We start from the raw sequence: 14,539 nt of genomic DNA on the forward strand, positions 1-14,539 counted from the left end.
TTTCTGGAGTGATTTCAACAAAAATAATCATAAGGCAAATAAAAATATCTTTATATGGTGATTAGTTCTATGCTCTACATGGAAAAGAAGTTGTTCATTTGTTTGGGTTTTATTTTTTCCATTTAATGTCCCTTTTAATATATATTTCTACCATAATCAAATGTTTATACTTCTCTGTAAGATCTAACTTTTATGGAGACCTTGGTTTTAGAAATTATACTTAGAATTTTGTGGGGGCTTTGACACTGCATTTAAAAAGAAAAAAATTAATATCCCCTCACCCCCGGAGACTCCTATTCCTCCTGTTGTATTTCTACCTCTAAACAGATCTTGGCTTCATCCTTAAAGACACATAGTGAACTATGATTTAATAAATTTATTACAATAGATTAGGGGCTTATATTCCATATATATAATCAATGCATTGCTCCAAATTAGTTTGTGCTGATAAAGAAGTATTCATACTGGTTAGGTTAATTTTAAAGTTCATTAAAGATTCAAAGAGAGGAAAAGAAGGAGGAACATTTTACAAAATGGTTTCAAAATACAAAAGAAATTTTTACAAATTTCAAATTTAATTAAAGGCACATGTATATGTTCACACAATTAAAATTATGGTACAAAATATTCAAAAGTGATATAAAGGCCAACATTTGGGGAAAATGTTGCATGGTTTCTTCAGAAGTATTTGTCTATTTTGTTCAATTCAAGGAACAGTTCATGTTCAATTATTGTCCATGAAAGATTGGCAAATTTGCTGACCAACCAGGCTATTGATCAAAAATATATTACAATGAAGTCTTCTTTTCCATAAGAAATGACCTCTTAGTCACCTCGATTCTAACAATCTGTCATGTTCACTATAGCCCTTTTGTAGGAAATCCTTCAACTGTAGAAATGTAGTTGTTTGTATGGAATGACAATGACTGCATTTCAAACCACAGCAGCCAGGTAAATTATGTTAAATGCCTTGTCATGACACATGGCAGTTCACACATTACCTGCAAATGCTAACGCTGCAATTATAGAACATGAGAGAGCCAGGGGTGCTTGCATTCAAAAGTAAAGGGAGGCAGATGTCTGTGAGATTGAGGACAGACTTCGCTACAGGCTGAGCAATACAGCAAGACCATTCTTAAAAATGTGCATGGAATAATGAAAAACTTTGCTTTGTCTATTATTCTGCAGCAACTAATACTTTTGTGTGTTTATCCTTCCAAGTTTGTGCCTATTTCATTCAATTTCTTTAACAATAAAATGTTGAAAATGTTTGTAGCAACCAATGATATATATATATATATATATATAAAACTTTCTCAAAATTCCATGGCTGAGATTATCTAAGAAAACTCAATCAGTAATCACACTTTTAACGCATACTTAATGTTACAGAATTACTTACCCATTTTATTATGATAGGGCTGTGAGCTTTCATTTCCACTGGTAATGACTTGTATTTCAGTCTAAATACATGCTTTTTATGTATTCTCAGTGTTTTATCCATTATTTTTTATAATTCAAATCATTTGAAAAAAATGAAGGAGGTTTAAATGACAAAATTGTAAGCATTTCTGACAGGAAAGCAACCACTTTGCTCCCTCAAGCAGAAAAAAAGGAAAGAAAGAAAAGAAACAAAGAGAGAAAGAAAGAAAGAAGGAAGGGAGAAAAAAAAAGAATGGAGACAGGATCATGAACTGTTTTGGAAACTGCAAAAAAAAACAAAAAACAAAAACAAACAACAAAAAAAAAAACACACTTTCTTTAAAAAAAATAAAATAAAAGAAGTAGCTCTGTATAATTTGTCCATATAGAACACTGCATTAAATATTCTAAGACTTATATGGGTTTTTGAAATGTACTAAACACTAGAAATTATATTGAAGGTGATTTTTACCTTAAGACTAGTGGCGTTGAGAGTGCATATGTGTCTTATATGCAAAGTGATATGCAACTAGAAGTCAAGGGATTTTCAGAAAGGTCAACTTACCGTTTATATTCAAGATGAAATCTATTAATACTGAGAAATAAAAAGCAAACAGGAATTGGAAAATAAGGTAGAAAGCACCCACCTTCCGCATTGTTGTCTTCTGAAAGCACATGACAAGGAAGGAGAGAAAGGAAAACATTCATTAAGCAGCATGCAGACTGGGCCTGGCCTTTGCATGTCTTCCTCATGCAAGGCACCAAACACATCATGCAAAGTGCTCTGTCATTGTCATTCAAGGGGAAAAACAAAATCACAGGGGAGCAGGTTCCCTCCCATTGGTGGCATTTACAGACAAAATCACAAGAGCAGTCAGGTTCTGAACAAAGGACTGTTTGTTAATGAGTCTTTCAGTGCTCCAGGTAAAGCACACTGTGTTGTGACTTCAGGTTTCTAGCAAAGTCTTTCCAGGCAATTTTAAAAAGCTTTTTATTTTTATTTTTCAGTAGTCTTAAAAGGCTTTATTTCTATATATTGATCTGGATCTCTTTTTAAAAGTAAGAAAACTTAACATTGAAAATAGCTGTGAAATTTCACCCAAAGTTACTCTAGTCTGTGAAATGTGTTATGCACTGTCCCTTGCATTTGAATGCTTTTAATATATTCCCTAGAATAATAGAGTGGATGTAAGTAACTGATATCTACAATTTATTTGGTTTACTTGTTAGAAGGTCAAATTTTATTATATAGACAGTATGCTATAATTTATTAAGATATTATTGAAAATATGGTAAATAGAAAAACTGGCCATTGCAGAAGAAGTGCATCAACCAGGCTCATTGGGACTTTGTCATGTTGTAGTTCTTTGTGGCACAAGACTGGGAATACCATTAAGCGAAGGCTAATGTTTAATGAGGTTCTTTTGCATTTGCACATACCTTTTTGGTATTTATATATATTATATTTTTAAATATATTTTATATGTGTACCTATATATGAAAACACACATACAACTTTTAAATATATTTAATATGTAACCCATTTCAATGTGCAAAGTTTTAACTGATTAATACAATTTAATACAATTAATTTATTTAGCAATAAAAACCAGTTTGACACATGGGACTTGACAGATAGGACTAAAGTGAAAGGGATGACTGTCTCAGGAACTCAGGGCAAAATCTAGGTTTTAATGGTTATCAAAAATCTTAGTACTTAGTTATAGTGAACGTCCTTCTGTTGTCATTTTTATATCTGTTTAATTAACTGGATATTATACATGGGTCATTTGAACAAAAGTAGTTTAGAAGATAAAGCAATATGCACATAGTAATCTAAGGATAAGTTTAAGTGATACTTTTCCAGTGGATGAAGTGATCAACAAATTTAAAATTATAATTTTGTTTGAATTATAATACATAGAACCTGAAATAGACAAGTATATTAATTCTTTTTAATATTAAGAGACACTTATTAGCTTATTAGTATAGACACAATATGTTATAGCAATAATTGGTTTGCTAAAGTTTATTTAGAGAGAAACATTTTTAAAAGAAATTCAAATATTTGTTGTTTTTTAAATGTTTTGGTTTTCAATTTACTATATAAATAGACTGAATTCATTACTTATAGATATGAATTCTGATGTGACATAAGCACAAATATTTAAATGGTATATTAGTAATATACAAGTAATTATAATGTTTAGGGTATTTACACTAGTACTTTTGTAAATTTATTTCCTACTTAAATAATTTTTGAAATATTACTCAATAACTTCATAAAGTAAAATAAACCCTTCATGTTTGAGGAAAATCAATTCCACTAATATTACTGAATTGCTATATGGAAAAGAAGAGCACAGTAGTGACTTAGGTTAAGGTTGTTGGGTCCATCCACAAGCGACAGTTTTCTTTTACTGCTAGGAGAGGGAAAGGATCAAAGGTAGTTCTGTGGATCATGTCCTGACATTCAGATTTTCTCCATTCTTACTCAGACAGAGAATATGCATAACTGAAGGGCCTCTGGTATGAAATTTCAAGTTGGGCCCAATGTGCCACCAATCCTGACCTGTGTGCATTAAGAAAATTTGTCTCAGAATATTTGCATTTCCCAAAGAGTTAAAGTGTTAGTTCAAAATATAAGGGGATATATTAACTTCATGTAAAACATGCAGAAGAAAGATGGCTTCAATAAGACTTGCCTTGTTTCTATAATTTTCAGATTTAATAACATTGAAACACACACACACACACACACACACACACACACACATACACACACACACACCAAAACAGAAAAGAAAAAGCAAGCAAAATGCCAACCTTCTCTCCTTCCATTCTGCACTATACTCTAGAGCCCATTTTCTGACTATGATCAGCTCAAATTCGTGGATCTGAGGCTTGCCTGTGCATTATTTCATAATGCGGCTACAACTGTAGCTTATCAATCCATCCCAAGGCATTTTCTTTTTCTCTAGCCCTCTAGCCTGTTCTTTCATGAAACCGTGTATGCTGAATTAGAAGAAATTTTGTTTTTTCTTTTCAACTTTATTGAGTGTGTGTATGCTGTTATGCAAACAAATGCTATCAGGGTTTTGAGCAGCAACAGGGAGGAATTGAGTTTTGGCATTCTGCAGCATACAGGAATAGCAGTTGACTTTGTTTAATGGGAAGTAAAAAGTGACCCAGCTGGCCTTACCTGTAGGCCTCGTCGAGTGAGGACAAATCTCTCGCATGTAAAAACCCTGGATTCTTAGTTTTGCAGATCTAATTGTACTAGTGCATGGGCAGGTCTTGCAGTAATCAACTCTACTGTTATTACTCTGTCATTTATGAAAACCTTGCTTTTGTACTCCCTAGCTGTATGAAAGTTAGAAATTGAAACCTGTAAAAATTTTCCATTTCATTCCTTTAAAACAAGCTTCTCTCACACAAATGGGTATAAGATATTTCATGCTAGGAATGATATCTACGTGCTGGCAGGAATGGAACCAGCAGAACACTGTCTGGTGTCTGTTTAAGTTACTACTGCAGTGTAGCTATGGACATTTTGGTTCTTTTGCTCCTATCTTGTAAGAATGCATAGACAGAAAAAGAGCCTTGACAATAGCACAAAGAAGCTGCTTCACTGTGGTGTCAAGACCTGAGCTGCCTTCAGTGTGGTTTTGAGATCGAAGTTGAGCCCACAAGGAGCAAATGGAAGATGAACATCTGGCATCTCAGTCTTGATTTGGTGTCTGTCTCCTTTATTTTGTGCCAGGTCACATTCCTACTTGAGTCTGCCTATTTAATACAGATCATCTTTCTTCAAGGCTGAAGTTGCACAGATAAGTCACTGCTTTAAACCTAGTCACCTGGGATTCCAAAAAGAGCGAGATATTTAGGGATATCTAGGACAGACACCTGTTCCCTCTCCCTCTCCTGAACCCCCCCTCCCCTTCTCTTCCTTCCAACAGATCCAAGCATGGCAATTCTCCATGAAGGTAACACTACTAAAGTAGTTACTGTGTAGGATCTACAGGTGATGGTAATGGCTAGCAGTTTATGGAAACACCTTGAAAGACGGGCTGAGGCAATCATGGACCTTAATAGGACCATACCATTCACAAAGATTGCTCAATTGTGCATATCACTTGCATTCTAGCAAACTTAAAATTCAAGATGGCATTGCTAAAATGGACCTGAGGACACTAAAAGCTTTCATAGCTTTCTCTTTCCTTTGTTTTCACCATTGCTGGCCTATAATTAGCATGCTAATGAAGGTGCTGAAACTGAAGCTATTTAGGCTCCTGGAGGCCCCCTTTGGCCTAAAAAGCTGTTACAGTTTCTGCCTTTAATACTAAAGTCTATACATCTAGAAAAAGAAAAATAAATAAGAAAATGAATGTATTTGCTTCAGTATGCTCCCCACACCTCAAAAAAGTAAAATACTGAATCTTGCAGAGCAAACAGAGTTTGGAATAAAATGTCACAAATAACACTTTCTGGCATATTCTATCAATTTGTTGAATACTGTGAGCATCCTCATCTAAATGTACAGCAGTGGTCGGTTTGTGTGCCGCTGCAGACCTTAATATTTAGCCAACAAAGCTACCAGGAACCACCCAGGCATGTGCTCTTCTGCACTTAGGTTTCCTTCCTTTTCTTTCATTTGCCTGTGATTGGCTCCCTTCATTGTCCTTAACTCTCTTTCTCTTCCATGCAAACCGGCACTAGTAAGGTAACTTGTCACACAGATGCAATACTGGGGCTGGTGATAGCAAGCAACAGGAACAAAACTACACTTCTACTCCCTGGGCCATTCAATGAATCTGGAACATCTATCCTCTCATTTTCTAGCTCCTCACATTGCTTCTTCAGATTTACCCTTATTGCAGGGACTGAATACCAGGATGAAAGGGTCTGGTTCCCATGGTGGCACAGGATGGAGCTTACTTTTATTTCCTTTAGTGTTGGCAGTGAAAGTCTTTAGAAATGCTCAATAGTCTGAGGATGCTTCAAGGACTAAGAAATGGAGGGAATCATGGAGACTAGGGATTTATGTAGTGCTCAGCCAGAGGAAGAAAAACACTGGCCAGAGCAAGAGGAGCTTCAAACAGAAAATGAAGCATAAACATCCATTATGGATACTTACAAGAGGACAGAAACAGCTCTGGGCAAGAATTGGCAAATTACAAAATTACAAAGCATTTTTTTTTTAAACAGATGGCCTCGGCTCCTGTTCCAAAATCACACAAATAAGATGCCAAGGTTTTCTCAACAGCCTGTTCTGAGTCCTGATCCTGGGCCATGAGTGCAGCCAACTCCTTCACTGCTCAGGAGTGAAAGGAGAACTACATCTAGATCAAGTACAGCTGGACAGAGATGAGCCCAGCATTGCTAATACTTTTTAGAAATTAAAGAGACCTGGGTATTCAATTCAAAATGTTCTATCTCAGAGTTGAGCCTCATAGAGAGTAGTGAGAGGGTGCGGACGAGGGCAGCAGAAGGCACAGGGGAACACTTAGCCTCTTCTGGTACTGATGCTGTTTAAGTAGTAGGAACTTCTATACTCCAAACTACTATAAAACATATTCAACAACTCCTACATTATAAGCTCATTTCTTTACATTAGAGGCCATCACTAGTGCTTTCTGATTAGTTTTCTTTAATTTTGAGTAGAGAGTGACTTCCAGCTTGGTATTTGCACATTCATGTCAGGAGTTGAACTTAGGAATGAGACATTACATGAAATGGTTATGACCACAGTCTGCTATGTAACTGGTCAAGCCATTCAACCACATTGAGATTAATTATTGAGTAATAAGTGTCTTACATATGAGATTGACAGGTAACACTGAGTAGTGTTTCCCTGCCTGAGCTGTGCCACCATGATCAAAATGGTCCATAGAAAGCTACACCAGATGAGCAAGGTTGGCCCTTCTGAGAGTCTGAAATAAGAATATTTAGAAAGCCTAAAGAAAAGCTCTGGGACCAGAGTGGGAGATAATTTTGAATGTGTCTGTTCATGGTTCTAAGTACACCTGGGATGCCAGCGCTCAGTGTAGCTTTCTCTACAAACAGATCAATAGCAACATTTCTGGCCTGTGACTGTAATATAGAATGCTGTACAGTCTACCTTAAGTTTTGCATTGTTGACATATTTCTATGTCACCAAATTCCAGTAAGGAGGCTGACCCTTTTCTAAAGGAAACATTGACCATCTCTGAGATGGACAGGGTTTTGTTGTTGTTCATAAATCACTACCACAGAAACCTTAAAATACTTGTGACTACTTGTCTAGATTTGGGTTCTTGGAACAATCCAAAACACATATGTTGAATTTTTCTAAGAAAAAGAAAAAAAACTGGAATGAAATTCAGAGAAGTTTGCATAAAACATGACTAAACCATATTATTATAGAAAGAATTCCAAATTTAGTCCTTAACAAATCAAATTTGCATATATTGCATAAAAATAAAACTGTTTATATAATATTACTGACTTACCAATTAGGAATTTTATATGTACAGAAAACCAGAATTTATTTTGAAGTAAGAAATGTTTCAAGTTGTTATTTTAAATTCAATAAGTTATGTATATTTATTAAATATTTTAAAAATAAAATACACTGAATAATAAAAAGGCTGTCTAAACTGCTCTGAAGTTTTCATTGTTCATGTTGCTTTGTGTGCAAAATTCAAGATATTTGCAAGTACTGGCATGGTTAATGTAAAAATTTTGTAGAAGACACTGAAACACATCTAAATTTAGTTTTTTCTTGTTAAGGTAATTAGATCAGATTTAAAATTTCCCAGAAATTCTCAATTTAGACTAAAATATTGCTAATAAAACAACCAATATTTAATAATCTTTAGTGTAGATTATTTAGCCAGGAAGAAAACAGGTGTGAAGAGCTCCTCCTTGCTCCACAAATGAAAATCATTTAGATTATGACAACAAGGTGTTTAAACATATCCAGTCACTTTTCATCAATGCAATACCAACAGATTCAAAGGGACAGATGTAATATTTGTAAATTGGTAGTTTTCCAGAAACTGTTGCTCCTATATCCTAAACATAATAACTGAAATCAAGGTAAACTAAAACTTTAGTTTATTCTTTATATCAACCATTCCAATGAAAGTAGAAAACAATAAGAAACATGTACATTTTTGTAAACTATGAGTAAATTAGTGTTAAGAAATTCTTAAGGAATGTGATCCCTATGTTCTGAGAAAAGGAGAATAAAACTAAGGAACTAACAGCAGAATATTCATCACCATTTTTCATGTGCTACCACTAACTGCTTTAACCATCTTGTTATGTTAGTAGTGAGGCCTCTATGGCTGAATGACTTGCCCAAGTCATGCAGAGAGTTTAAGGAACAGGAAGACTCTATGGAAAGAGAACTGTACTTATCAAATTGAAAGTAGCAGGAACATTGAAGGTTAAAACTCTTTTAATTAATTGAAAATATTTGATGATTTTATAAAGTTGAAGAAAATATTGAAAAATAGTTTACCATTCTTCCTACACTGTTAGCACATCTAAAAAATCTTTGCTTTAACATCAATGGTGAGGCTGAGATTCCTAATTGTATTTATGTATAAGCATTCTAACTGCTTAAAATGAAGGGCAAAATAGTCTACAAATTTTTACTGTCTTTAAAACTTAAAGGAAACCTAGCATTTCTTTTATAGCCCCAAATGCATTGCTTTCTTTGAAAAACATTATAATAACTTTTGGTTGAAAGTCTATTTTATTGGATATTATGATTGTAACTCTAGCTTGCTTCCTGGGACCACTTGCTTGGAAACCTTTTTTCCAGACTTTAACTCTGAGGTAGTGTGTGTCTTTGTTATTGATGCATATTTCTTGTATGCAGCAAGATGTGGATCCTGTTTGCATTGTTTGCTAACAGTCTGTTAGTTTATGTCTTTTTATTGGGAAATTTTGTCTGTTGATATTAAGAGATATTAAAGACAGATGATTGTTAGTTACTGTTGCATTTATTGTTGTAGGTGACATTATGTGTATGTGTTTTTTTCCTTTTGGCTTTGTTGTGAGATGATTAATATCTTGTTTTCCTTTGGTCTAGGTAACTCTCCTTGTGTTGGAGTTTTCATTCTAGAATCATTTGTAGGGCTTGATTGGTAGATAGATATTGTTTAAATTTGGTTTTGTTCTGGAATATTTTGGTTTCTCCATCTATGTTGACTGAGAGTTTTGCTGGGTATAGTAGCTTGGTAAATTGTGCTGGTTTAACTGGCAGTCTGTATGTTGAAAAATGAAAATAGATCTGTATTTGTCACCATGAACAAAGCTCAAGTCCATGTGGATCAAGGACCTCAACATAAAACCAGATACACTGAATCTAATAGAAGAGAAAGTGGAAAAGAGCCTGGAATTCATTGGCACAGGGGAAATTTTCCTAAACAGAACTCCAGTGGCTGAGGATCTAAGATCAAGAATTGATAAATGGGACCTCATGAAACTAAAAAGCTTCTGTAAGTCAATAACACAAATTGGCAACCTACAGATTGGGAAAAAAAAATCTTCACTAACCCCATATTTGATAGAGGGCTAATATCCAAAATATAAAAAGAACTCAAAGAGCTAACCTCCAAAGAACCAAATAACCCAGTCAAAAAACGCTTTATATAACTAAATCGAGAATTCATGACTGAGGAATCTCGAATGGCTGAGAAGCACCTAAAGAAATGTTCAAAGTCCTTAGTGATCCAGGAAATGCAAATCAAAATGACCTTGAGATTCCACCTTACACCAGTCAGAATGGCTGAGATCATAAATTCAAGTGACAGTACATGTTGGTGAGGATGTGGAGAAAGAGAAACATTCCTCCATTGCTGGTGGGATTGCAAACTGATACAACCACTCTGGAAATCAATCTGGAGGTTCTTCAGAAAACTGGAAATAGCTGCAGACTCAGCTATAACACTCTTGGGAATATACCTAAAAGATGTCCCACCATGCCACAGGTCACATGTCCCATTATGTTCATAGCAGCCTTACTTGTCATTGCCAGAAGCTGGAAACAACACAGATGTCCCACAACGGAAGAATGGATACAAAAAATGTGGTTCATTTACACAATGGAATACTACTCAGCTATTAAGAATGAAGACATTTTGAGTTTCGCAGGCAAATAAATGGAACTAGAAAATATCCTGAGTGAGGTAACTCAGACCCAAAAGGACATGCATGATATATACTCACTATTAAGTGGATATTAGCAAAAAGTACAGAATACCCATGGTACAATCCACAGAACTCAAGAAAGTTAACAAGCTAAAGGGCCCAAGTGATCAGGTATTGGGAGGAACAGGACTGAAGCCCGAGGGCCAGCAGAAATAATGGAAACAGGCAACCTCAGGATGTAGGAGGTAGGGAGACCCTCTAGAATGTGCCAGAGATCTGGGAGGTGAGAGAATCTCAGGACTCAAAGGGAGGAACCTTATATGAAATACCCAACAGTGGGGAGAGGGAACTTGTAAACCCACCTCCAGCATCAAGTGGAGGGATGGGGTTGCCATCCCACAGTCAAAAATTCTGGCTAAGAACTGTTCCTGTCTAAAAGAAATGAAGGGACAAAAATGGAGAAGAGACTGAGGGAAAGGAGTTTCAGTGACTGGCCCAAATCATGATCCAACTCAAGGGGAAGATCCAAGGCCTAACACTATTACTGATGGTATGGTGTACTTATAGACAGGAGCCTAGCATGGCTGTCCTCTGAGAGGGTCAACAAGCAGCTGACTGAGACAGAAGCAGGTACTTACACCCAACCAATGGACAGAAACCAGGGACCCCTAGGGTTGAATTAGGGAAAAACTGAAAGGAGCTGAGGAGGAGGGCGACCCCATAGGAAGACCAGCAGTTTCAACAAACCTGGACCCCTGAAATCTCCCAGAGACTGAGCCACCAACCAGGCAACATAGAATAGCTGGTCTGAGGCCTCTGACACATATACAGCAGAGGACTGCCTGGTCTGACCTCAATGAGTGAAGATGCACCTAATCTTAGAGAGACTTGAAGCCAGAGGGAGTGGAGAGGTTTGGTGGGGTGGGGGTGGGGATGAATGGATGGGAACATCCTCTTGTAGATAGAAGAGGAAGAATGGGATGAGGAACAGTCAGAAGGCAGTGGACCAGATGGGGATAAGAACTGGACTGTAAAAAGAGATATAATAATAATAATAATAATAATAATAATAATAATAATAATAATAAAATAATAATAATAATAATAATAATAAACATTATATAAAAGGATATATTCATTGAACAGCAAATACTTGATCACTGATCTCATCCAGTATAGGTTAGCCTCCTGAGGCCCACTTGTTCTTTGACTTTAGTTAGAAACACACCTGATGAAATAGCTCTTTATATTTTTGTGTATAGTAAATCTCTTAGAAGCTAGGCAGATAAGCTATATTTTCAGTATATGAATCAGTAACAAAAAAACTAAAGCAATAAAAACTAAATACATTTGTCAATTAAAGTTTTGTTTTTATATTTTCAAAACAAATTAGATGAAAATAGCTACTTCAGAATGTAAGCAGTTTGACAGCACTGGGGAAGTCATACACGTAGTTGAGAACTAGTCTCTAGTAATTAATTGGCACCAGTGCTAGTCTGTGTGTAGGAGAACACCGTAGGCTTGAGCAATGGAGTTTCTACCTGTTCATTTATTGACCTAACTTCCTCAATTAATGTTTTTCTAAAATGTTAGGCTCCCTTTAAGCAGCATGCATGAGTATAAATGAAGAATTCATTTGTGCTAATATAAGAAACCTTAAAGTGTTTACTCTATATAGCTCAGAGTACTTTTATTCATTCTGTGAGTAACACAATAGAAAGCTCATATATGATTATTACTTATCTTATAAATGGGACTATGACTGTCAGAAAAAGAAAGTCATACTTTGGTTACAATTTTGAGGTTTAAACTTTAAGCTATTGCATGTTTACTATACAACTCATTATGTTTCTTTAAAATTCTTGGCGAGACTATTATATAATAATGACGTCAATTAAAAATATCTTCCTACATTTCAGCTTTAAAAGAAGTTTTAAACACCAACCTTAAAACACCAAAACCAAACAAAACTAGACAAAAAAAAGAGCAATAAAAACATACTTAAAAACATTGGCATACCATCATCTGCCATTACACTGACCTATAGGTCCGAAGATATTCATCTAACTGTCCTGCATTTCTTGAGCAAACTTGAATTTAGCTTTAGTATTTAATTCTTTTCTGTTATAAAATACAACAAATTAGATTAAGAGAACCATAATAAATACATTTACATTACCACTAGTAACACATCTATTTCTTCAAGCCTACAGAAAATAGTTATTCTATTTATTACAGGGAAATAATAAGATATAGATGTCTTTATATGTATGATTCTATTGTTAATATTTGTATAAATAGAAATAGAGATTAAGTCAAGTTTTCTTCAGCTGATTTATGCTCATCGCTTGGTTTTTTGAAACCTGGTCTTTTTATGTATTTGTAGCTAAGGATGGAAATAAAAGCCTCCTCATTTTCCTGATTCATTCTTCCAAATGGTCAGATTATAAGTGTGGGATACTACAGTGGCAAGAGCAGCATTCCCCTAACATTATTCAATATAGAGGTCACTAAAGATGTGTCAACAATAACATTTCAGCTAGAATTATATAACACCAATAATTGACCTCAGGTGCTGCAGCCACATTGTACACAATTGGCAACCAGGTATGATCACTGTTTGACAGATGAACAACAGAGATTGTATTTCTGCCAACTCAGAAAATTCTATTGGAATAGTGATGCAAACTGAAAGAGCCATAAAAGTTCTCTGATAGTGTCTACTGATAGCAAGTTGTATGTATTCTTTGTTATTTCTGTTAACTCAGGGACGTGACAAATCCACAATAATATTCTAAAAAACATTAATTTATATTGGATGTGGTTAGTGTATTTGTGCAAAACAGAAAAATATGTGGTATTTTCATTTTAATTTCAAAATAATAAAAATAACTCAGAAACAACCCAATAAAATTTGTATTGTAGTTGTTTTAAATGCCTTTGACTAATTCAAGTTTGAACAAGTATTACTCTTTTGATTATGTGTTCTTTTCTTTAAGCATCTTAAACATAAGCATCTTTAAACATCTTAAGCATAGTATAACATCTTGAATATGTCTCATTTCTTAAATAATTAAATATAGCCATGTGGTATTTGATTACTCACTATTACTGTCCATCTCCTTCAGTATTCCACCCAATGTCATCCCATATTTTTGCCTTTAAATTTCAGTCTATGACAATTTTCAGGAATAAGTAGGTTATTTGTAGAGCAGATAAAATGTATACTTCATACCATTCTTCTATAAAGAATTTTCTTGTAGAATAATAATTCAAAGAACTACTTTGTAATTAAAGAGGCCTCTTGTTCAGTATTGCATTGTAGATAGTTAACCATGTGGTCAGAAGCATCCACATTGCTAGAGAACTGCAATTTAGCAGCAGAGCAAATACGGAAGGTAAGAAGTCAGGGTGAGTTCTGAGTTCCTTCTACTCTGCAAGAGGCTGAGCCTGCTAAGGGGTTGTTATGTGGAAACCCATGCATCTTAGAAACACTGAGTGAACATGCAATATTGAAAGTGAAACTATGAATTGTGGGATGGCAAAGGAGGCAAAGTGGCAGAAGTAGTCAGGAGGTAAAATGATGGGCTAAACAGGGTTATATAAGAGTGAATAAAATAGGCTTGTTACACTTGCATGAGGAACTGAGCTCAGATTCCTAAGAACCCCCCAAAATCCTGGCATAGTGTAAGCTGTGGAATCACACAGAACCCGGTGCCTGCAGATCAGCCTGCTTCATCAGTTGGTGGGCTCCAGGTTTGGTATGAGACCCTGTGCCCAAAAGGGAGTAGAGGGCAGAGGCAGAGTGATAAAGAAAGTAAAACACTCAGCATCAACTTCTGGTTTCCATAGTAAGAGGACTAGGCAGGTGTACCCACACACGGGCATATCCCAGATACAGTAAACACATATACACACATACACCACACATACACACACATACACCACACACACACACACACACACACACACA

At 35.4% G+C, this 14,539-nt stretch overlaps 1 protein-coding gene across 27 annotated transcripts in view; it reads right to left on the reverse strand.

The window, feature by feature from the left end:
• The window catches only part of Nrxn1 (neurexin 1), a 1,070,033-nt gene that overhangs the window by 968,181 nt on the left and 87,313 nt on the right, over positions 1 to 14,539 (reverse strand). For 17 of the 27 annotated variants that reach the window (XM_029531577.1, XM_029531580.1, XM_029531575.1 and 14 more), the window contains exon 3: positions 2,070 to 2,087. The exons of the other annotated variants lie outside the window; for them this stretch is intronic. In XM_029531577.1, the coding sequence (XP_029387437.1) occupies positions 2,070 to 2,087 (18 nt within the window). The remainder of the gene's footprint in view (positions 1 to 2,069; positions 2,088 to 14,539) is intronic. 27 annotated transcript variants of the gene reach the window in all.

The sequence above is a fragment of the Mus pahari genome, chromosome 18, assembly GCF_900095145.1.
Source record: "Mus pahari chromosome 18, PAHARI_EIJ_v1.1, whole genome shotgun sequence".
Taxonomy (NCBI): Eukaryota; Metazoa; Chordata; class Mammalia; order Rodentia; family Muridae; genus Mus; species Mus pahari.